At 34.7% G+C, this 24,912-nt stretch overlaps 1 protein-coding gene across 1 annotated transcript in view; it reads right to left on the bottom strand.

The window, feature by feature from the left end:
- Nucleotides 1–24,912, bottom strand: part of LOC148615842 (uncharacterized) — a 34,278-nt gene that overhangs the window by 2,931 nt on the left and 6,435 nt on the right. Inside the window, exons 5-9 of the mRNA XM_088581705.1 lie at nt 12,854–12,948; nt 10,223–10,297; nt 9,819–9,909; nt 2,002–2,103; nt 981–1,105 (exon numbers count right to left, since the gene is read on the bottom strand). Coding sequence (XP_088437831.1) covers nt 981–1,105; nt 2,002–2,103; nt 9,819–9,909; nt 10,223–10,297; nt 12,854–12,948 — 488 coding nt within the window. The remainder of the gene's footprint in view (nt 1–980; nt 1,106–2,001; nt 2,104–9,818; nt 9,910–10,222; nt 10,298–12,853; nt 12,949–24,912) is intronic.

The following is a 24,912-nucleotide window of genomic DNA, read 5'->3' on the forward strand; positions in this document are numbered from 1 at the left end:
TTTAGTTATTTATGTTCTTTGTTGTGTCTGCCTGTTTTCCATGTCTCGTCTTTGTCCCTGGATTGCATTCTTTTGATTACCGCTATAACCTTGGTTCCCTTGATTACTCTCTAATATGATTTTCTTGGCTAGTCTGACATTTCACTTCTTTTTCCAGCAAAATTTGGGACAAATACATTAATACAAATTATCTTGTAAAATTTTAACAAATTTGGTTGCGATTAACAGGTCGGGCAAAGCATTTTATAGCTGAGTTGAAAGATGTCAAGAAATAATCACGTGATTTACCAGGAGAAATCCCAATAAATAGAAAGTAGAAAAATCGCGTATCTTAAAACCTGTTTTATAAAACAAATTTCATAGAAAACGTATAATAGTAATTTTATTTATTTCAAAGCAGTTTTTCTGTAGAATGCAACTTAAAAAAAGATTTTTTTTAAATTTCACTTAATACGGCCTTAACCATCCTGCGTTGCTCGAAGTAATCTGGAACCTGCGGTTACTCTATCCAATGAGCAACCTTCTTACAAAATCGTGAAGAGAGAATTCATTTGTATATTCAAAGGATTCTATAAACTAATTTGCATACAAAATTGACTCTTGTGACAAAATTCAATTTTGTCTCACAAAATTGAATTTTGTGACAAAATTGAGTTTTGTCTCACAAAATTGATTTTTGTGACACAAAATTGAATTTTGTGCCACAGAATTGACTTTTGTGACACAAAATTGAAAATTTGTAGTATGTTATAAATTTTGTTAATCTGAACTAATTTTTGTTGAACAAAATTCACTTTTGTCTGTACAAAATTGAATTTTGAGTACAAAACCACAAGAGCCCCATTCCGCGCCCCGTAGTAAGAACAGGGGTTATATGACAAACCGAATATTAATTTCTGTTTACTATAGCAATTCAAACAAAAGATCAAAAATAAAAATATGTAGGCAATCTGCGATATTTTGTGAATACCAGTGCATACATTGGCGCCATCCCAGTCGCGCGTAAATGAACTGAAGAAGTAACAGTGACCATGAAATGGTATCCAATTACGATAGCATCCAGTTACAGAAGGAGTCGCTGGCTTAGGGGTATAAACAACAACTACTGCAAGAATACAAAGGTGGAGACACGGTTTTTAAAAAAAGTACACAAATCATAATTGTTTGAAAAAAAGGTTAAGATATTTTTCATATATAATAAAATATGATAAGCAGTTCGTTCGCCTATCCGACCTCGCCTTAGTTCTATAACATAAAACCAAGCATATACAGTAGGGGATGTCACAGGTAGGATTGCCAATGAGACAGTCATCAACCAAAAGCCAAACAACGAACAACTAAACTTCTACAGGTCACCACACGGTCTTTAATGATGGGCAAAATCCATACCATAAAGCAAGCTGTGAAAGGTTCCAAAATAAATGAAGTAAAATACCAATTTATGTTTATCTTTCACGTTTTCATCGTTTTCATTTAGTGTTTATAGTAAGAAATGCAAGCTTTCTGATCATGATCAGAAATGAAGATATCCGATGAAAACATGAAGGATAAACATAGTATGTGCAGTTTTATATTATTGAATATATCTTACTCCAACCAAAGGATCCTTTAACAGAGCATGTTTGACACTTACATAGAATCATAATTAATGTGACAGAGAAATATGTATATACTGGTAATCTATAATATTGGTATTGGGTATACTTCAAAACACTATAAAAGTTAATAATATCACCACAAAAAGCCACTGAATTTAAAAAATCTTAAAAATATTTATATTTTAAGGAGATTTCTGAATAAATATAATTTCTAATATTTTTAAATCAAGATGGCATTTCGTCTTTCACTCTTGAAGTTTTGGTTTTTTAAATAAGAAAACTTTCTTTTTGTTTTGTACATTATTGTTGTTTACTTTATGTACTCGTTGTGATATTTTATTTCCTTTCATCAATTTCGTTTAAATGCTTAGTAAATAACATATCTTTGAAAACCTATACCCACATGATTCACATCTTACTCCCGTGTATCCATGGTAACACTGGCACACGTACCCATTAACGCTATTAAAACATCTACCATGTAAACATGGATTCTGAGAACAGTCTGAAATGTATTGTGAAATGTCTGATTTGGCATCATTTTATCAGTCCTCTCTCTGTGCCCTTCAAAAGGAACACAAAACACATGTTCGATGTATCTATGAGTAAAATCAGTATTTTAACCTTTACTCTTTTGACCCGAAGCAATTTTCCAAATACCCTATTCAATATCAAATGGTCGTCCCCCTGACACTGAGTTGCTTATTTAAATACAATTCAAATTAATGTGGTACCTATTCATAATTTGATTAAAATTAAAGAGGTAAAACACGAACTGTGCCTTAATAATTTCGGTTTTAAAATAGCGCGCTTATGTGTCCTCTGCCCTTCTATCACAAGATTAGCCGGATCGCTGTTTAATTCATTCTATTGAGGAGCAACTTGGAGCTACATTCCTTTTTACAGTTCCAGATGTAAAGGCATGATTATTTAAATATCAAAATATTCAACTACGTCCTCTTTCAGGATAAATCTGCCTCATGTTATATATAACCCAATATTCAGGAATTATTAGGATTATTTGACCCCTGGAAAATACCAACATCCGACCTAGCCTACTGAAATTATTTCCCGGCCATTTATTTTCCATCTCCTCCGCAGACCTATAACCGCTTCCTGATTAACTATGCATCAGTCCGCCAGTTTATAGACTATGCTATACAGGTTGTGAAAATCAAAAGGGCATGAGCACCACTCATTACAATTATGCGAAGCTGTTTCTTGTGTTCTGTACTAATTTGTATAAAAGGGTGAACTTTAATAAAAGCAGAATGTGGCAGAGGTGTACAATTCTAATATGACGTGCTCCAAAGCTCTTTCGATCACAGCCATGGTAAACATTTGATGAACACATGACCAACATTTCGTGCAACACATAGGCTGCGTCTACTCGAAAATATGAAGAAACTAGTCATATTAGAATCGAAATAAATCACGGAAACTTCATTACATCATTGTTTTACCACACGGGCTGGCCATTTATGTCGTTATTTAATGCGACATAAATGGCCAACCCGTGGTAAAACAATGATAAAATGGAGTTTCCATGATTTATTTCTTAAATATACCATGTGTGCAGGGTATTGATTTATTTTAGGAATTTAAAAAGTGCTAGGAGCAATTCAGTCATGTTTCGTAGTTTGTAAGTCAATATAATTTTACAGTTACATTCAATTCTATACTCACAGTTGATTGGTGCTGAAATTAAAACAAAGGAGCTCTTTTAGTGTGTATCTTAAATCTTCTCTAAAATTAAGTTTATTAACCCTCTTTTTCACTATAAAAAGATAAAAAATGCAGCGTTTTTTTGCAGTTAAACTTTTCTAATTCTTTGAAGGAACGCGGCAGGTATTGTTAATCCAAAGTATATATAAACATTCCATGGAAAGGGAGGGTCCGTCATGCACCCTCCCCAAGTCACCAACTTCTTGATTTTCAGGTACATTAAAACCAAACTCATAAAACAGCGTCTGACGTTGAAAAATCACTCTTGACGCTGCAGTCAGCCCTCTCAGAAAATGCAAGAATCTTGCAAAGTCGGTAATAAGTAAATGCATTTACACAGCGTAATCCGATTGTCAAACGACGTACGATTTGAATAACGCTAGAGAATTTCGAAAGGCCTTTCTGCAGCGGTAAGAAAGAGAAGAAACGAACGTCTGCCGCTGCGTGATGTATGCCTTGAAAACTGATTTGTTCAACGTGTCATAGTTTTCCTTTCCTTTTTCGTCTACCCCGGACTTTTTATGAGCAACTCGACGGGTGTTTCTAGAAAAACAGAGGACACTTACCCTACCGGTGCACCTGGTCCATGCTCTGAGTTTTTAGTGGAGTCCGAGTTGCTCATTTGCTTTTGTTACTTTGTATGTATGATTTTAGTTACTTTATGTTCTTTGTTGTGTATGTCTGTTTTCCATGTCTGGTCTTTGTTCTTGGATTACATTCTTTTGATTACCGCTATAACCTTGGTTCCCTTAATACCTTCCATCAACGAATCAATTATCACCGCAAGTAGTCTCCGATTCTTTTTTCAGTATAAACCTATATTTGTACTCTACTGGATCTAAAAGCAATTATTTTCGTGACTCAATTGCTCCAACGTCTGTAAGTCATCCTTGGACATCACATTTAAAAAACTAAATGAATATAGATATCGCTTTCAAATGATACCAAAGAAGTTGCTGACCGTGATGTCGTGCAGTTGTTGGTACCACTGAACGTAACCTCAAAATAAATATGTAACAGGCAGAAATTGTACTGTTAATTTTAACGACGTTGCGCGTAACGTTATCTTATAGCATTATCGTATGTAACATGACAGTTTCTTTACGAATACACACACATACACACAAACAAACAAAAGCAACTTTTATCGTATTTATACAATAACCATAACACCATGAAGCAAGCAAAGCCTATTATTGATAAATAATGCATACATTATGGTTCGACATGTGTGGTCAAATAACTTATCAACAGGTACATTGTCCCATCCTCTCCCCGGATCCGCCACTCCTTTCCTTTAGATTTGTGGTTTTCACACCAGTATAGTGTATTCAAGTCTAAAGGTGCAACTGAGATTTCAAATACAAATTCGCTGATTGAATATAGATATGTCATCTGACAACGGCTTAATCAATTTGTTTATTTCAAACCCACTGCCAGCATTCTGCGAGTCATTCGCATGAGATTAGTACTTAGTTTAATAACCGCATAAGTGATGACTATAGTGTTTATTCATTTGTACAAACCGATGCTGTAAAACTCATATTTCATAATTGAAATAACGATGTATTTAATATATCTGATTAATTCTGGTACTTGTTTTGTTTAAGGGTAACAATTATTATAATATCGTAAAAAAAGGAATTTAAAGAAATTCAGATTTTCTTTTATTTCACTCGTTATTGTCAATTTTTCAATATACCGTAGCTCATTATATCTGAAATTTATACAGTATCTTAGTTTTCAAATCAGCTCAAGAAATAAATATTTGAACTATTTCATGTCCATTAAGGTGAAAAAATCCACCCCATATTCCTGAACCAAAGCTATAATTAGTATACGAAAATGTAAAAAAAACATGTTGGGCACTATCATTTTAAATATCGATGTATCCAACATGTCTGCCGCTTTTAAGCTCTTGATCCTCATATTTAGGGGACAGTTATGACCTTATCTTTTTAAAAAGGAAAATTTTCGGAATTTCAGATTTTCTTCCATTTCACCTTTAATTGGCATTTTTTTCTTTAAACCGTACTTCAAACAAGCTTTTGTACATTCAAAAACATTTTATGCTATCTGAACTAACTAATGAGCTAAAATGGTAAATAATTGAAATTTATTCAAGGTCATTTAGAAGTAAGAAACGGTACCCCTACTCCTCTAAAAATGTCTCCGTGTGAACGAAAATGATCGTTTATATCATAATTAAACCGTACACAATGTCATTTTGCCATTCATAATAGATATTTATGTATCATTCATATATTCTAGCATAAATGCTTAATTTTTCTGCTTAGATATCCACAGTACGACATAAAAGTTTTAAAAAAGTGGAAATTTCGGAGGTACAGATTATCCCTCGTTTTACCATTAAGTTGTATTTTATTGGATTATTAAGGGAATTGTAAATATTTTTTTCATTCAATTAATAAAAAACCCAGCTTTTAGCTATTTAATTTGATAGAAAAATTTTAGTTTTAAAAATTTTAGTAATAAAAATGTTTTTATAACCATGAGATTAGTCTTTTAATTGAAAAAAAGAATAACATTTTTAATTAGGATTTTTTTTAGAATTTTTAGTTCCTTAACTTTTTATATCTTTCTTTTTTATAACCAAGTTTTAGAAGTTCCAAAATGCATGTCCAGTGACCTTTTAAAACAATAACGTAGATGTCTTACAATTGTAAGAATTATTTATTTGACATGAGCTTTTTTGATAGATTGAATCAACAAAATACACTTTCATAGTAACATTTCTCAGCCTAGATGACATATGTATGTCAATCCTTCATCAAATGTGCTAACTTGAACCTAAGAGACTATCAATATGAATCTTAGTACATAAAATCATGTTTAAACAATAATATCAGAAAATAAATCACAAATCAGTGACAAAATGGTTAAAATATTGAAATCCTGAAAATTGCCCTTTTCATTATTTTATTATAGCTGAGATTTTAGCATCTGTCCTGGAAAATAAGCTGTAGATATCTTCATCATAAATTTACAAGGTGGTACATTTGTTTTATTTGCAGTTTTTATCTGCGTCACCAACGGTGACAGCAGGTCTAGTAGCCGCTCAACTCCGTGCGTCCGTCACGTTCAGGGGTATCTACTTTGTGTAATTTGTAATTAAGTACTGAACTAATATCCAAACTTTTCACAGTGATTTTATACATACTGACAATCAGCACCTCAATTATGGAGAAATTGAATAATTTCTTCCTACAATTTTTACATGTTGAACATAGCAATTTTTTTTCACTTTATGTTGTAATATCAAGTGGGTATTGTGAAGCATTTAATAATTGATAATAACATAATAAAATGATAACAATAAACTCTCCTTCCATATTAAATATAACCTTAATTGATCTTAATTCTGATGCATAGTAGAAAAAAACATTATAACCAGACACAAATTTTGGCTCTTAATTTCAACCTCGTTAGTTGGAATATTGAAATGAAGTTATTGAATTTGTTTTCATCTACTTCCCAAACAAGTTTTTTCAATCCTTTCCAGGTAAACAGTGTTCCTTTATGCAGGTTACAACAAAGCATTAATTGAACGAAATATCAATAATAAACACCCAAGATATAAGCATCTAAATTAGATTGGGATGCCAGCATGAAGATCTAGCCAGTACTGGAATGCCAGCATCAAAATAAAATTGGGATGACAGCATCCACTTAGACCGGGATGTCAGAATTAGAACAAATTAAAATAAAACAACATACAGAGATAACATGAATGTAATATAAAAACCCAAATTGTTCCAGGCATCCAAGAACAAGTTTGATGTTGTGATGCGAAATATTTATCAAGTATTCGCATATTTCATCTGTGAAGATGCTCGAGTTGGACAAAAAAGACTGCACGAAAGAAAAAAAAAGAAATTGACTGCCTGAAGAGGAATATCAAACTTGTTTTGCAATTCTTATAGAAAAGATTCTTTTCATTGAATTTTCAAATTTAGTTTAGAACCCATTCAAAATGATTATATACACAATGAAGATAATTATGCACTTCAATTACGCAGAAATTTGATTATTTTATGCTGAACTAACCCATTTTGTACCTACTTTGTGTAATCTGTAACTCAAAAAGTATTGAAACAACATAACTTCAACTTTGTACAGTGATTATATACATATTGAAGATGTGTACCTCCCATTTTGATTACTTTTTGCTTACATTTCAGCATGTTGAACTTAGCAATTTTTTCAGTAGTACATATATATATATATATAGAAGGGTCTGAAAAATTCCCAACGATATTAGAACTGTCAAATTTGCGAAGCAAATTTTTGTCGTTCCCTCCGCGGGACTCAAACTCGTGCCGCTGTGACATCTATGGCAACACCGCCTCCACTAAATCCAGCGCCCTAGATCACTCGGCCAGCTAGGCTATATTAAAATAAAGCTTTCGCTGGCCGGATGATTCCTCCTCGTAGGATGAATCTAGGCCTATAACTTAGTACACGTCACATTCTAAGACGTTGTATAATATTGATTTGTTGTGACATGCATCATTAATTTGATCCTCTATCCTACATAATAACACCTAGATGAACTGTCCCGTACTACCATACATCGTGTACTAAGTTACAGCCCTAGATTATTTTCGTTCAGACTGAGGCAAATTTTAACGGGGCAGGGGTGTTGTTCTTCCGCATAAATGACCTTGAATAAGTTCAATTATTCATTACTGAGTAGAAAGCTACGATTTCTATAAAAATATTTTATTGTATAAAAGCTTGTTTTGAGTAAAATATCTGATAAAAATGCAAATTACAGGTGAAATGGAAGAAAGTATAAAATTCCGAAAATTCTATTTTTAAACTTAGATCATTATTGTTGCCTTGAAACTCTGAATTAAGCGAATGGAATGAGGAGATACATTAATACAACGAATACAGAAGTGCCCAACATGTCTGTTTTTACATCGTTTATATGCTAAATATAAGCATTGTTTTATGTTGAGGTATTTTTTGGGCGTATGGGGTGGCAACTAAATTGGACTCGAAATAGATCAAATATTTATCACTTGGGATCATTTGAAAGCTAAGATACTATATAAATGTACTGTACGATAAAAAAAGTTTTGAACTACGGTATTTTGAAAAATATACAATAATGGATGAAACAGAAGAAAATCTGAACTCATGAAAATTCCCCTTTTATGTTTATATAATAATTGCAACCCAAAATTATTAACAACAGGTCTGAATTGAACGGAAATGTTGGACATAATAAATTCACAAATTGTTTTAATTTGTTAGTATATGTTGATAAAAGGCATTAAGTTACATATCGAGACCTGTTCATGGGGATATGGGTAATATGTTCAATTTCCGGGTTAATTCGTAGAAGAAAATATTTTTGTAGGTATCACTATGTAGTAAATTAATTAATCTATCGAAGGGTACCAAATTTGAGACGTGTTTTGATCGAGCAGTAACTTGAGTGATTCTGTTTATGCGACTTTTCATGGAAAAACGAAATCTTTTTTTAGCAATATTTTTATACCGAGCACCTCATGCAAGGCTGACAATAGACGTTTAGCCAAACTGGAATAGGTATCAGACAGATCCACAGAATAGTTTCAGGCAAGTGCATTCAAATTCAGAGTAGCCTTTGAATTGATGTAAAATTAAGATATGAAATTAAAAAAAAATAAAAGTAATTATTTTAAGTTTATCTTGATACGATATGCTTAATTATTACACCTTATATGGACAACTGTTTTAGCTATCCCATCTAGTTCCTTTCATCTATAACCCCCTTTTTAATGACAAACGCAAGAATACTGTATACGTGTGACGCTCGGTTGTAGGCTGTGCCTAACTCAAATTAAATTCTGACTATGAAAATCCTCACAAGTCCTCAAAAGAACCCCATTTATTGTAATAGGACAAAAGATGATATAAAGTACAAGTACTCAAGGGGATTTGACATCGGGCGCAGGGGTTCTTATTTTGTATTGAACTCAAAACCCTTATGTTTTACCTCAAATTTCTTCGTAGAGGACCGGATACAGACACTTTGTTCCATAATGTGTCAGTATTTGTCAATTTTACACATGAAAATGACAAATTTTAAAAAAAGGGGGTTCCAACCCCCTGCATCTCTCCGGATCCGCCACTGTGGTACCATTTGAAAGCTGAGAAATTTGAGGATGGATTTATATCAATTTACTTTCTTTTGTAACAAGTAGAAGTTAAAAGATTAAACAAACAAAAAAACAAAAACAAAAAAAACCATAAATTTTGGATTTTTGCTTCAAGAAGCTCTAAATAGTGCCTAAAATATTTAAATGCTACAGTTTATTTTGTAGCGAACAATTGGCTCGTGAATGAGGGTATAAGGGCAGCTAAAACCATATTAGGGTTAATGAATGGGGAGGCATGGGGGTTTCTCAGTCCACGCAAACCAAGTACCATATGCATGAAATTTTCAGATTACTTAAACAAGTTCACAAACATAATACTCACTACGGCCACATCGCATGTTGCAAAGGTCAGAATCACAGCAAGATATTTTACATGGACTAGTGTTCAAATTAAGGGATTGTAACATTCGACACTGAAATAAAATGCAATCAATGGAAAAAATGTTAGAACTATATACATGTATTGATTAATAGATAGATGTTTTGATCTTGATATTAGCTCGACAATTAAAAAAAATTGGGTTGATTAATAATATAGTTAAGACGAAAAGTTGCTGAATGGAATGGAAAAAAACCTTTTCAGAATTATGCCAAGCGCGAAAAAAATAGTAGTTTTTGTTTTTGACTTTATTTTTGTGTGATTTTTATGGCTGTTGTTTCTTGAGGTTTCCAGAATCATATTGATTACACCTAAAGTTTACTAACAGAAGGTAGTAATGTCTATACCATATCTCTTCGGTGACAGCTAGAAGTCCATCCTATTGTACCAAGTCCTATTGTTGTCTCCTGAACAAAACATTCCTGCAAGTAAAATGTGTTTGCGATTGAAAATACTGGCCACAAAGGCTAAAGCATTATTGACTTTTTTGATACCTTCATTGTATAAAGTTTGTCTCTTCAAATCAAATGATACTCCACATTTTATTTTCCAGATTACCATGATGTATCGATTTTATCTTAAAAAGGGTAATCAAGGGAACCAAGAAATCAAAAAGTACGTAATCCAAAGACAAAGATCAGAAATGGAAGACACACACAGCAAAGACCATAAAATAACCAAAATAATGCGTACAAAGCAACAAAAGAAAATGGGCAACTCGGACTAAACTAAACACTGGAATCATGGACCAGGTGTACAAGTAGGGTTAGCGCCCTATGCTTTTCTAGAAACACTTTGCTTGCTCATAAAAAGTGAAATCCAGGGTAGACGAAAGAGAAAAAGAAAACTATGACACGTTGAACTAGTCGGGTCTTATGGTGCAGATGGATACACCGTAACTAGCCACGAGTTCATGATGACGACTTAAGACTTCTGTAGCGATACTGCTGATGAGAGATTACTCCTTGAAACACGTGTACAGCATATCAAAACCCTCAATTTTTACATAATTTGGTATTTTGCATTTATAAAAATAACACTCCATTCGTACTCAATCTTGTAGCAACAAATCCCTGTTCCAGAAGCATAATTGTAAGAAATCTGGCGAGGTACAAAAAGTTTGCTTAGTTACAGCAAGTTGTAATATGAAAACTCCATACGCAGATGCTGAAAGGATGCTGAAAGAAAAGTTGACAATACGGAATGAAAAGTCATCGTGTTTATCATATAGTTTAATCAATAGTTTTCCGTTACCACCGATCTCTAAGTGTAGGTCAAGATATGATGCTGACTTCACAGAGACTGTAGTATATTTTATCTCAAGTTCTTTGGGGAAGATGTGATGAATAAAATCCCTGAAATTAGGAATGGTTAATGATAGTACGTCATCTACATAGCGGAAACTGAGATCAAAGTATCTGGCTAAAAGATATTCCTTCATTTGAATTGGATCAGCTAAAAAGTCAGCTTCATAAGAGTGAAGGAATATATTTCTTTCCATTAGAATTCCGGCCGTTTGTTAAAAATTCGACCACCACACCGGTTGTGATATGAACAAATATGTTGTCGATAAAAAATTCCAGCATTTTAAAAACATATTTGGTGTACTAAGTATTTGGAAGATAATTTGGAATCGTTTTTTACAAAGTATGAAAAATCTCTACCAAGTACTATATATCTGTATCTAGGTGTACCGTCTTATTTGGAGCAACAACGATGCATAATGTTTTTGATTCGGGATTTTAACTGAATATGGGGAATAGAAGTATAAAGAGTTAAAAAAAATCATAGGTTTTAATGCTATTGTTTTCTGATTATAATCTTGCATTGACGGTTTCCAGAAGATCTTTCGAAATTTTTTCAGGATCCACATTGACTTTTCAAAACTACGGTAGTTACAAGTGTCGTGGGAGGATTGGAGACCATCTTTTACAGCAGTTAAAAGTTTTGAAAGCGGTTTGGTGGCAAATTATGCAGATCCAGCTATGTTTGTATGGATTCTTGTGGAGTTTAGGAATCCAGTACATAGACGGTAGATCACAATCATCGTCTTTGGAAGAGAGACCGAAAGAGGATAGTGTAGATTTATGGTTTTTGTGTGGTAGCAGTATATGTCTTGTTACTGCGAGTATTTTCTACGTGTACAATGATAACAAACATTGAATGTTATGTGTTTTGCAGACAAAAACAATGTTGATTTGAGCTTTGTCTGCTTTTACAACAACATATTTGTCATGTATAATAAACAATGATTTTACTTGATCAAGGTCTTTGAAAACTGATGTAGCACTGACACTCATTGACCTACTTAAAATTTTCATACGTTTCAAAATTAAAGACCTCACATTCTTTATCCACTCTGAAAGTGAATCAGTGTCTTCTTGTTCTCGTTTTATCCATTTTCTCTCATAGTCCTCCACGGCATCCATAAGAACTTTAAAGTTATAGTTCCAGTTTATGGAGTGTGGTTCTTACGACCATCAGAAAGGACCTTACTGAGAGAATCATTCACGATGAATTTGAAAGTACGATGCGTCAATAGATACTTCAAGAACAAAGAACTCTTTGACACGTGCTTTGAATAAACTTTGCGTCTGTTAAACCCATTCTCATGAAAAATTTACAAATAAGAGAAATGTTCAAACGTGCAAATTTTATTGGAGTTCGAATTCCTAATTATCTACAGAATATTGTTCCCAAGTTTAACAGATGCTGGCAGGAAGTACCCAAAAAGGATGTTTGTTCTGGTGCGAATTCCTATAATATTTTGTATAGTGTATAATGTCCGTGCAAAGAAGCTTTGGAACTACTAAGTAGCGATCGTATGTACCCTACAGTCATCATCATTGAATCAAGGAAACTTTCAAACCTGGTTCAAAAAGATTACTGACTTGATACGGATGGATTGTATCAAATGATAGTAGATGTTTCAGGCCATGAAATAACTCAGTAAAATATCCAAGTAAGCATATAAATACCTCGTCCTTATCACAGAGCGTTATTGTATTACACTGCTCAGGACTGGACATTGCAGAGCAGGAAAAACAAACTCGTTGTCCAAGGTGATTAAATCCTACAATGAAATTTTGAATGTTAACTTACTAGTTCAGCTGACCCAAAACCCAATGTTAGCTATTGAGCCCGTCATTATATTTCTTCTTATTTCATTTCTTGCTGAAACCACTTGGGATTCCTAAATGACCTATCAAAATGTTTCGATTTTTACCCTGATTTATTGTTACCATTGCTTTTTTGACCATTTCGATACTGCTATTATTTAACCTAACATATCCAAAATTATAAGAGATTCTGATAAAAATGCAACCACGTGAACGCACTGCATCCGATGCTTGGCACCCTACTTTTTACTCACCGACCACATGGTAGTGATTGGTTGTTTTTAATCCGTTTATTATTTTTTATTGTTTTTATCATTATCATGAAGTCGCCCACCAGGTGACTTTTCGCTCTTTTTCTGTTTATTATTATTATTTCGTGATTCGTCTTACCATCAATAAACCTTTCAAGACGAATTCTTAGAAACCACACGGAGGATTCTTACAAAACTTAAGTAAACTCTGGAAAAGGCACTCATTTTTAAATGGCTGCCTAATAAGGAAAAACAAGGGTCAAGATATAGGACATCGCAATATCTTGGAAACCTCGATGGTTAGGATCTTGTAATGTGGTACAACGATGCATTGTATGACCTTTGTTTTGAGATGAAAATTATATGCCGTATTTTAATTTCGACCATTTGAAAATCCCGGTTGCCATGGCGACTGATTCTCCCGCCAAAACTTCGAAATGCTACGATTTTGAAGAGATTTGGTTTAAGGTCAAAATAATATTCCAAGTATAAAATTTGAAGTTTCAATTAGGTAGTACTTAGCTGTGGTATAATGAAAAACATTTTGTTTGGTTCAACTTGTATTCCTAGACTGCAAAACAACGTCAAGTCACGTTTATAATAAAGTTCATATTATTCCTTGACACTGGGGTACCGAGAAGTGAAAATTTAAAACTATAAAAGTAGAAGTGTAAATAAATGATTTAAACAATTAGTTTTCACTTTTAAATTGTCTCATTAGAGGGAATTGGGTTCCACTATATAGATAGGTCACTGAAGATAACTTTATGACAATTTGTGGAAATAAAGCTATATTGAGACACTGAAAGAGTAATCAAGGGAACCAAGGAATCAAGCAAATCCAACATTTTTCCTTGTAAGAAGTATATATTTTTCAAAACCTTACATTATGGAGATTCATAAAAAAAGACATTCTTTTCTATTTTGTTATGAAAGTCTGTAGCAATGGTAACAAAATAAAAATATACAGCAGTTTTTATAACAAATATTGGGTGCCTTCCCAAAATTAATTGTCAAAAAACAGGTTTTCTAAAATATCAGGCACTTAAAAACTGCCTAAAATGTAAGTTGGCATGGTATTATTGTAAAAAAAACAATTAAAAAGTGTACCTTTTTCTGCTTAATTGTTCATGATTTTAATTCTTAATGTTTCTTGCTTTTTTTTGAAAAAAAAAGCCAGTTGGTGCAGGAAAGATAATCCAATCCGGTGAGGACCTGAATATTTCCGGATAGCTTAAAGCATGCATTTGACACCTCTTTACTTTCACAAGTATTGCATCTATTTATGTACGATTGCTCTATTACCCACAATCAATATTTCCACCAAGTTTCATCTTTCATTTTTAAGTTTTACAAAATTAGACCGAAACAGTGCACCTAAATCCCATTTGTATAGTGTAACCTTGAATTTCACTTTGAAAGTGATCATTCACGGATCTTTGTTTTTGCTTTTCGAGTCCTTCGTCTTGACTGATATTGAATCATCAGAAACTTCTAGCGGATACAACTTACTCACTGAATGACTACTTAATACATTTTTGTTGGAACCATCACTGACCGTGTTAGTTCATCTTTGCCTGTCCAACATCGATTGAATGCTTGTTTTGTCCAACTCGGTGATATTCTCTTAAAGTTGTTGAATATTCATGCTTCCAACGAACTAGAAATCGTCTCATGAGTTCTTGTTGTCTCTGTGCACGTAATTGCAATAACGCACAGTTAGATACTGTACTACTACCTATATTTTCTTGTCTATCTGTCACATACGGCAAACGAGTGATTCTCCGGTCACAAAGAACGTTGGAAGGTTTAAGCGATATTGGATCATTTGTATCGGTCCAAATGTACATGATAGGTTGGTCGTTTATTATAGCTTCAATCTCCGTGATGATAGTTTAAAGTGTTTTAGTTGTATACGGTTAGATCCTCATACTTTCTTTAGTGTTGTTTTGGTGAGTCCTATCATACGTTTCAGGAACCTTCCGTTCTATGGTGCTTTACACGGATTGACGGACATTATGTTCCCTAATCGTTTAATATTTGTTTTAAAGATCGTGAATTGACTGGCTGCTTTATTTCCTTGTTTGCTGCTACAAAATTCGGTACAATGTCCAAAATCATGATTCTCGGCAAAGATGAACGACTAGCAAACCTTCAAAATCTGGAAGAAAATTTGTAATGATTTCAAGAGAGGCACATGTGAACAAACAGATATACACCTTCATTTGTATTATTGTCTCTTACATAGAGTGGTCACGCAAAACGCTGAATGGTATTGGATGGTCGGAAAAGAAGAAAGTAATGTTTGAGGTAAGCCTTTCCTGCTTCCTTTCGGCATCCAACACATTATTGCAACAGTGCTCTTAGTATTCTTGGTATCCAGTAGTTTTGGCGAATTTGAGTCACTGTTTGAGATACTATTGAATGTAGCTAATTAACGTGAGCATTCAAAACGACTAGATTTGTAAATTTGTGTTTTGTTGAGAGTAAGTATGGAAACTTAGTGTCATCACTTAAAGATAGGTTGCCGATTCTTCCTTTTCATTTGAAATTGCCATCCTCGTCCTTGAATAATATCAGTTGTGTCTCAATAGATGACTTAAAATCCGATGTTGTTCTCTGAGTATTTGATTCATATTTCTGATGATCGACGGAGTTCATTCTGCTGTCAGGTATGAATATATTTGGTTTTGATTGTTCTCCATACAATATGCACATACTATACTCGACGTCACATACAGCACATTTTTGATTTGAAGCTCTATTTATTTAAACTGTCGGGACTTACCGCTAGAGTTGTCTCTCTTTTATTGAATCTGAGGATAGTTCGCATATATGCATGACGTGATAGTTCCAATGAGTTGTTTATTGGCTGAAATCGTGCGTAAGAAATTCTTACGGGAAAATCCTATACTAATATCCGCCATATTGGTTTTCTACGGGACGATTTGTTTACAAATTCAAAAAAAAAATCGTAAGTTCCCGTCGAACTCCGGTGACAATCGTCTGCTTGATCAACTTCTCGGTGTTGTACGATGGTCCCGTAGAATAGATCCGAGATATTTGAATTAGCTCCGAAATGCATTCTGGGTTCTTCGGTTTTTGGACAAACCATTTAAACGTAAACAACATCTCCTAGCAACCCGATCACTGTAAACATGGCCGACTATTGACAATGTAAATATTGGGACCGAGATTTATAATCTCTCCGGAATTTAACAATTCAATGTTTGGGGAGAAGCCGTTTGGCTAAAAGAATGAGCAAGTCATTTAAGACAATTTAAACGACGGTAGGTGTCAATAAAGTCGTGGAAAATATTTTTATTCAAATTTGAACAGTATCTTATTTATGTGACGCTGAGTATAATGAATCTATAAACATATGCAGTGACCCAAAGCAGTCTTTTCAAACTAAAAAGTAAAACGATCCAATTGAATAATACGGTATGTGCCTACGTCGTCTGTGTTGGAACGACAAGTGAGTGTGATTATTTGGTCTCGGTATCCTAATTATCCACGAATGAAGTATTAGCTACTTAGTCCATTCCACGTAAGCATGTATTTTTGTTTGTGATCCGTTTCGGTCCATGTATCCAAAATTTGTTTTGTCGGCTGTTATTCTTGTAAGAAGATCGGCTGGATTGTCTTCTGTAGGGCAATAACTCCATTTTTGGTTATTGACGTCCTTTACTCGGTTACAGATGAACATCTATAGCGGTTTGTAGAATCAATCCAACTTAAAACAATCTGGTTATCACAACAAAAATACATGTCCATGTCTCCAATAGTTTCAAATAGGTGTCTTGCGAGTTTGGCTCAAAGTATGGCTCCCATACGTTCTGATCTCCGAAGAGATATTTATTTCAATGGAGCTACTCTGTTATAGCCATAACCAGTATTGACTGGTTCCCGTCCCGACTTGTTTAATACGCACATTTACTGGCACCAGTGAATATGTGAATTTGTGTCGTGCCTGCATCGTACTTTCCTGTTCATGATTGTTTCAAATCCTGACCTAAACTTATCCATTTTTTTTGTAGAACTTGAGGTAATGGTTTACCCCAGTCATACTTTCTGCCCCATACTTCCTGCATCAAAATATTAACACTCTTGGACTCCTAACGGATCAAATAATCAAGAAGATTGATGCAGTATTTCCCGTATATGTCGCATTTATCTTGAAATGATATTATGATAATATGTCCTTCTTGACGTTTACTCTTGTCAAATGTATTCTCCGATTCGACACGTTCGTGTAATTTGGCATTCTATATGTTACCTTCTATGTACTGGATTCCTAAACTCCACAAGAATTCATACAAACAACGTTTCATAGCTGGATCTGCTAAATGTACCACCAAACCTCTTTCAAAACTTTTAACTTCTATACTCACAACTGTCAAAGAGGGTCTGCAGTCCTACCACAACACTTGTTACTCCCGTAGTGGTATTAATTCAATGTGGATCCTGAAAAATTCGAAAGATCTTTTGGAAACAATTAGTTCAAGACTACTATCTGAATATAATAGCATTAAAACCGATGATTTTTCAACACTGTATACTTCTATTTCCCATACTCATTTAAAATCCCGACTTAAAAACATTATACATCGTTATTGTACCAAAAGAAGATGGTACACCTAGATACAAATATATAGTTCTTGGTAGAGATTCCTCATACTTTGTAAGAAATAATTCCCAATCATCTTCCAAATATACAGAGGAAGATGTTTACAAAATGCTAGAATTTTTAATCGACAACATATTTGTCCAGTGTGGTGGGTGTGTTTTTCAACAAACGGTCGGCATTCCAATGAGAACAAATTGTGCTCCTTTACTTGCTGACCTATTCCTTCACTCTTATGAGGCTGACTTTATAGCTGATCTGATCAGAAAGAAAGAATATCGTTTGGCTAGATCCTTCAATCTTAGTTTCCGCTATATAGATGACGTATGATCTTTAAACAATCCTAATTTCGGGGATTTGATACATCGCATCTACCCAAAAGAACTTGAGGTAAACGATACTACAGACACTGTGAAGGCAGCCTCATATCATACCTACACTTAGAAATCGATGGTAAAGGAAAACTACTGACCAAACTTTACGACAAACGTGATGACTTTTCATTCAGAATTGTCAACTTTCCTTTCATCTGTGGCAACATCCCTTCAGCACCTGCGTATGGAGTGCTCATATCACAACTCATACGTTATACCAGAGCCTGCCGAAAGTTTTTGTATCGCACTAGAACTCTAACAAATAGGCTTCTGGAACAGGGTTATGTTGCTACAAGATTGAAGTCATCACTACAGAAGTTCAATGGTCGTCTTCATGAACTCGTGGATCGTTATGGTTGATCCATCTGCACCATGAAAACTGATTTATTCAAGGGGTCATAGTTTTCCTTTCCTCGTTTGTCTACCCCGGACTTGACTTTTTATGAGCAACTCGGCGGGTGTTTCTAGAAAAGCAGATGACGCTTACCCTACCGGTGCACATGGTCCATGCTCCCAGTTTTTAGTGGAGTCCGAGTTGCTCATTTACTTTTGTTACTTTGTATGTATTATTTTAGTTACTTTATGTTCTTTGTTGTGTATATCTGTTTTCCATGTCGGGTCTTTGTCCCTGTATTACATTCTTTTGATTACCGCTATAACCTTGGTTCCCTTGATTACTCTTTCAATATCTCAAATTAAATCTTCTCTAAGATAATAAATTTCTTGATTATTTGCAGAATAACACAGAGTTTTTCATCGCTTTGAAAACTTGATAAAACATTGTCAACATATAAGCCATGTTTCAGCATCTCCGTCTTGTAAGATGGGTTAGTTCTCAGATGTTTCATCAGTGTTGCACTTAAAATGAAGTGGAAACAAGTAGTTCCGAACAATAGTGCTCTAAAGCAATAGTTCATTAATTCACTAGCTGGATCATCTTGGTTGCTAAGCCAAAAGAAGCGCATTACATTTCGGTCTTTTCGTCTAACTCTATCTGTACAGTAAAGCCTTCTTGATATCAGTTGTTGCATACTCATTTCCTACAAATCTTGTTAGTGAATGGTAAGACAAACATTAGACAGTCATTCAAACTTGGTTTATCTGACTTTTCGTTTCTAATACCAACCAAATTCGTGCAGGAGTGGTTTGAGTGTCCCTTTTTTCTGCATGGTGCGGTATATAATGTAACTTTTTCAACAAATCCTCTTTTCTCTTGTTCTTTGATGATCTCGCCATAGACTCGTAACATGTCAGATTCCTTGCTTAATTTGTTTATCATGTTTTCTGTCCAACGCTTAATAGCATTGTATTTGGTGGGTAGTTCAGGAAAATCTTCTTTCCAAGGAAGTTTTACTACGTATAGGTTGTCCTTCAGTTTTATGTTCTATGACTCATAAGTTTCGAAAAACTCCTTGTTTGACCTTGGTAGCTCACCTGTTTCTACTCCGATCGACTACTTTCCAAAAGCATGTCAAAATTTCCTCTGTTTTGTGGTGTAATAGAACGTTGTGCATACAAGCTCATCTTAATTGCCCTGTTAATCTATTCTTTAGTCCGGATAGCAAATACCCTAACATTGATTTCACGACGGTTGGACATGACCGACGAATTATTTTGTCTTCGACAATGTCCCAATAATAAACGGAACCGGTTAACGTAGTTATCTCAAATTGTCATATATTGTACTGGATGGGCTAACTAGTCAAATACGGTAATTTGGCGGCTTCTAAATTGATTCAGTTTTGTAGCGGAGCTGCGATGGTCGGAACTTCAATTGGTATTTTCTTACCATTCTGTGTCTGCTATGTATCAAATAGGGGTCGTCAAATTTGGATTGCCACTGGAAATAGGAAGAGGTAAGTAGGGTCGGGCAATTTAGCTTCTTGTGGCGGAGCCCTATGGTTCCTACTCCGGGAAAATACCACAGAAGTGTTCTTTAACGTGCGACGAACGTAGCATCTTTCCCAACACGTTGCACCACTATGGTTTGCGGTCAGGTTTTCCGTATTATGGCCTGACGACCCCAGCATGTAACATGCCAGGGGTACCCCATTCCACCGCCTGGGGCATACAACCCAGTTGCTCTGTGGGCTTAGCGCCCTAACTCCTGGCCAGGGTTCTGAGCACTATTTAGTCGCCTTTTACGACGAGCTTAGCTCTGCTGCGGGCCTATTCTTTTGACACCCAGACCTTCACCGGGCATTATAAATTATTACTAGCAACGGCATTACAGAGTGTGAGCGTAAAGGCAGGTTGCAATTGTTAAAAAGATTGTGTATTACCCGAATATATATAGCTGGAAAGGTTTGCAAGTATTTAACGTTGCATGGTTAGGAAAGATTAAGCTGAGGCAAAAACAGTGGTCAGTCAGTTGATTCAACTTGCATTGAGGTGCCAATATATTAATCCAGATCAAAGGGGGCTAAGAGTTTAAAGAGTCAAACGTTTGTTAAGGCAGTTAAGGCCTTCCAAAAGTGGAGGTTGGTTTTGTATTCCTTTAAATACGAATATAGTAAGTTGAATCCAGACACGGTTGATTTTTATTCAGAATATATGATTTTGACGAGAATTTTTCTCATGACCTTTGTTATCAAAACCACAAAGGAGCAGTAGAATTTCCCGAGGAAAATATTTGTTGAAGGAGATACAAAAAGGCGCGGTTCTGGGTCCGTTTCATAGGAATCTTTTTCATCATGATATTGTAATAATAGTATATCCTTTGAACTTGGTTCCAAAGAAAGATTCAATAGAGCGTCAAGTCATTCTTGATTGAGCAGTCAGGGAGGAAATTCAGTTGATTCTGTAGAAAAAAGCTCAAGTTCGAGATATGCAATCTTAAGTAGGTAAATTGAACTTTCTTGAGGGTTGTATGCGACCAGAAAAACATTATGTCGAGAATTTTGAATTGTCTTAGGGAGGTATTTGAAAAAAAGTCTTGTATCAAAATTTCATTGGAAGTCGAGAAAAATATAATATGATTATTCATTTTCTTACCGTTCCATAACGGTGTTTCAGTGATGGGTTTGGAAGAGTGGTCTAAGCCAGATATCATATTGTCGTCAGATGCCTGTGTGAGCGGATGTGGGTTTAAAGGAAAGTTTTTTTTCATAAACTATTTCCCCGAGTTTATTTAAAAGCAGTCATTGAATATTAACGCCTTAGAACTTTTAGCTATCTTCATCTATCTTAAACTTCGGGGTGCAGATTTGAAACGCAAATGGTTAAAAGCACTTTGTGACAATCAAGTGTCGGTTCAAAGAGTAATCACGGGAACCAAGGTTACAGCGGTATTCAAAAGAATTTAATCCAGGGATAAACACCAGACATGGAAAACAGATATACACAACAAAGAACATTACGTAACTAAAATCATACATACAAAGTAACAAAAGCAAATGAGCAACTCGGACTCCACTAAAAACTTGGAGCATGGACCAGGTGCACCGGTAGGGTAAGCGTCATCTGCTTTTCTAGAAACACCCGCCGAGTTGCTCATAAAAAGTCAAGTCCGGGGTAGACAAACGAGGAAAGGAAAACTATAACCCCTTATATAAATCAGTTTTCATAGTGCAGATGGATACACCATAACGATCCACGAGTTCATGATGACGACCATAAAACTTCTGTAGTGATGACTTCAATCTTGTAGCAACATAACCCTGTTCCAGAAGCCTATTTGTTGGAGTTCTAGCGCGATACAAAAAGTCTGCGTAGTTTCGGCAAGCTCTGGTATAACGTATGAGTTGTGATAAAACATTCCATACGCAGGTGCTGAAGGGATGTTGCCACAGATGAAAGGAAAGTTGACAATTCTGAATGAAAAGTCATCACGTTTGTCGTAAAGTTTGGTCAATAGTTTTCCTTTACCATCGATTTCTAAGTGTAGGTCAAGATATGGGGATGACTTCACAGTGTCTGTAGTATCCTTTATCTCAAGTTCTTTTGGGTAGATGCGATGTATCAAATCCCCGAAATTAGGATTGTTTAAAGATCATACGTCATCTATATAGCGGAAACTGAGATTGAAGGATCTAGCCAAACGATATTCTTTCTTTCTGATCAGATCAGCTATAAAGTCAGCCTCATAAAAGTGAAGGAATAGGTCAGCAAGTAAAGGAGCACAATTTGTTCCCATTGGAATGCCGACCATTTGTTGAAAAACACGTCCACCACACTGGACAAATATGTTGTCGATTAAAAATTCCAGCATTTTGTAAATATCTTCCTCTGTATATTTGGAAGATGATTGGGAATTATTTCTTACAAAGTATGAGGAATCTCTACCAAGAACTATATATTTGTATCTAGGTGTACCATCTTCGTTTGGAAAAACAACGATGTATAATGTTTTTAAGTCGGGATTTTAAATGAGTATGGGGAATAGAAGTATACAGTGTTGAAAAATCATCGGTTTTAATGCTATTATATTCAGATAATAGTCTTGAATTGATTGTCTCCAAAAGATCTTTCGAATTTTTCAGGATCCACGTTGAATTAATACCACTACGGGAGTAACAAGTGTTGTGGTAGGACTGCAGACCCTCTTTGACAGTTGTGAGTATAGAAGTTAAAAGTTTTGGAAGAGGTTTGGTGGTACATTTTGCAGATCCAGCTATGAAACGTTGTTTGTATGGATTCTTGTGGAGTTTAGAAATCCAGTACATAGACGGTAAATCACAATCATCGTCCATGGTAGAAAGACCAAAAGAGGATAGTACAGATCTATGGTTTTCAACAATCTCTTCTTTGGAGAGAGTGGTAGCAGCATACGTCTTATCACTGCTATTATTTTCTACGTCTACCTCTGATAGTAAACATTGAATGTAAAACGTTTTGCAGACAAAAACAATGTTGTTTGGGCTTTGTCTGCTGGTACGACAACATATTTGTCATGTATAGTAGACAATGTTTTTGCTACATCGGGGTCTTTGAAAACTGATGTAGCCTTGGCACTCATTGACCTACTTAAAACTTTCATTCGTTTCAAAATTAAAGACCTCACGGCCTTTAACTACTCTGACAGAGAATCAATATCTTCTTGTTCTCGTTTTATCCATTTTCTTGCATAGTCCTCGACGGCATCCATAAGAACTTTAAAAGTTATAATTCCAATTTATGGAGCGTGGTTCACGGTACTTGGGACCTTTAGAAAGGATATTACGCAGAGATTCGTTTTCGATAATGGTTAAATCTCCTGTAACGACGTGACCAGAAGTCAAGTCTTGAATACAAGAAGACCAAGAGACAAAGTTTTGCAGAGTTGCTTATGAGAAATTTGATTCTTCGCCGCTTTTAATGATTTTGAGATAAGTGACGTACACTAATAATAATTATAGAATTGCAGACACTTTATCTAGATGACAATAAGGATCAAATCATGCAGTTTTGTTTTATATGCTAGTTAAGGATCAAATTGTTAGAGTACAATTTTTCAGACTCGTACTTCAGTTCAAGCATGATTGGTAATTCATTCAAATCTGCATGCTTATCTTGGTGTATGACATTTTTATACATTTACATTGTTGTTATTACTTCAGTTTGTAGGTAGTTGTATCACTACTTTATTTCTGTAAATATTATAATATTACATTTTTTTATTTATTTGCCTTTGCAGAGTTGCAGTTGTTTTGTTTAAAAAGAGACACAAAAAAAGTCAATTTATCAGTCTTTGCTAGTAGTACATTTACCGCCACGTGCTCATCCTTTTACATAGATTCAACCAATATCTAGATTTTGAGAGTCAACTCGATGTTGCCATTTGGTGCTTGTTTCTATTTTTTTCTTCTTTTTTTTTTTTTTTGCTTTGTTTTTTTTTCCGTAAACTTAATCATAGTCATATTTAAGTGATCGAAAACTATATTTTTTCTAATTTGTTTTTTAACAGTTTGGTCAACGTTTACTCGAAATTCCGATGGTGAGACACAGATGTTCAGATTTATGCCCAGTGTCTGCTTTTGAAAATATGTGTTGATCGATGCGAGCTCCCGAAGATGCTCCCACTTTTGTATATTTGTCTCATCGTGTTTTACTACCAATTTCTTACTCAATACTTCAGCGTGCATTTAAAATTTTGATTTCTCGCAAAGGGCGCAATTGCGACGACTGGTGCGACATTAAGTTTTCAATCTCAATAAAGTACATAGATACTTTGCGAGCGATGCATATCGTGTTCATTTAGACTTTACTTTAGAAGACAAAATTTTTGTAGCGAAAGAATTTCGCTGATTCTGTTAAATTTTGATTTCATAATCCCATGACGTACTAATTTCGGCTGTATGCCTAAGTACAAAGATGAAGTGGAGAATCTTTCATTTTTTTTCTAATAGTGGCGCCAGTATAACGGACATAGCACTTTGTTTTCTTCAGTTCTTTCCAGACCAGTAGATTTGTATTTTCCAGGGATACCTGTATAGATATTAACTTAAATTACGTAAGTTGTGTTGCAAATTTGATATTGGGCTTACATAATCTTATAAAAGGTTTTTGAAGCACGGGGAGCCCATACGTTCCCATTTGACAAAATGTATTGTACAGGTAATTTTAGATTAACATGCATGTAGAAGTTTTTTTTGTGTACTTAATACATTATTAATATCATAATTGTTGTTATACTTTCTTGTTCTAGATTTATTTTCTTGTATTTCTGTAAAGGAGTAATTCATCCTT

Source organism: Perna viridis, chromosome 5, assembly GCF_037379345.1.
Source record: "Perna viridis isolate PV_CMFRI_1.1 ecotype Kerala chromosome 5, ASM3737934v1, whole genome shotgun sequence".
NCBI lineage: Eukaryota > Metazoa > Mollusca > Bivalvia > Mytilida > Mytilidae > Perna > Perna viridis.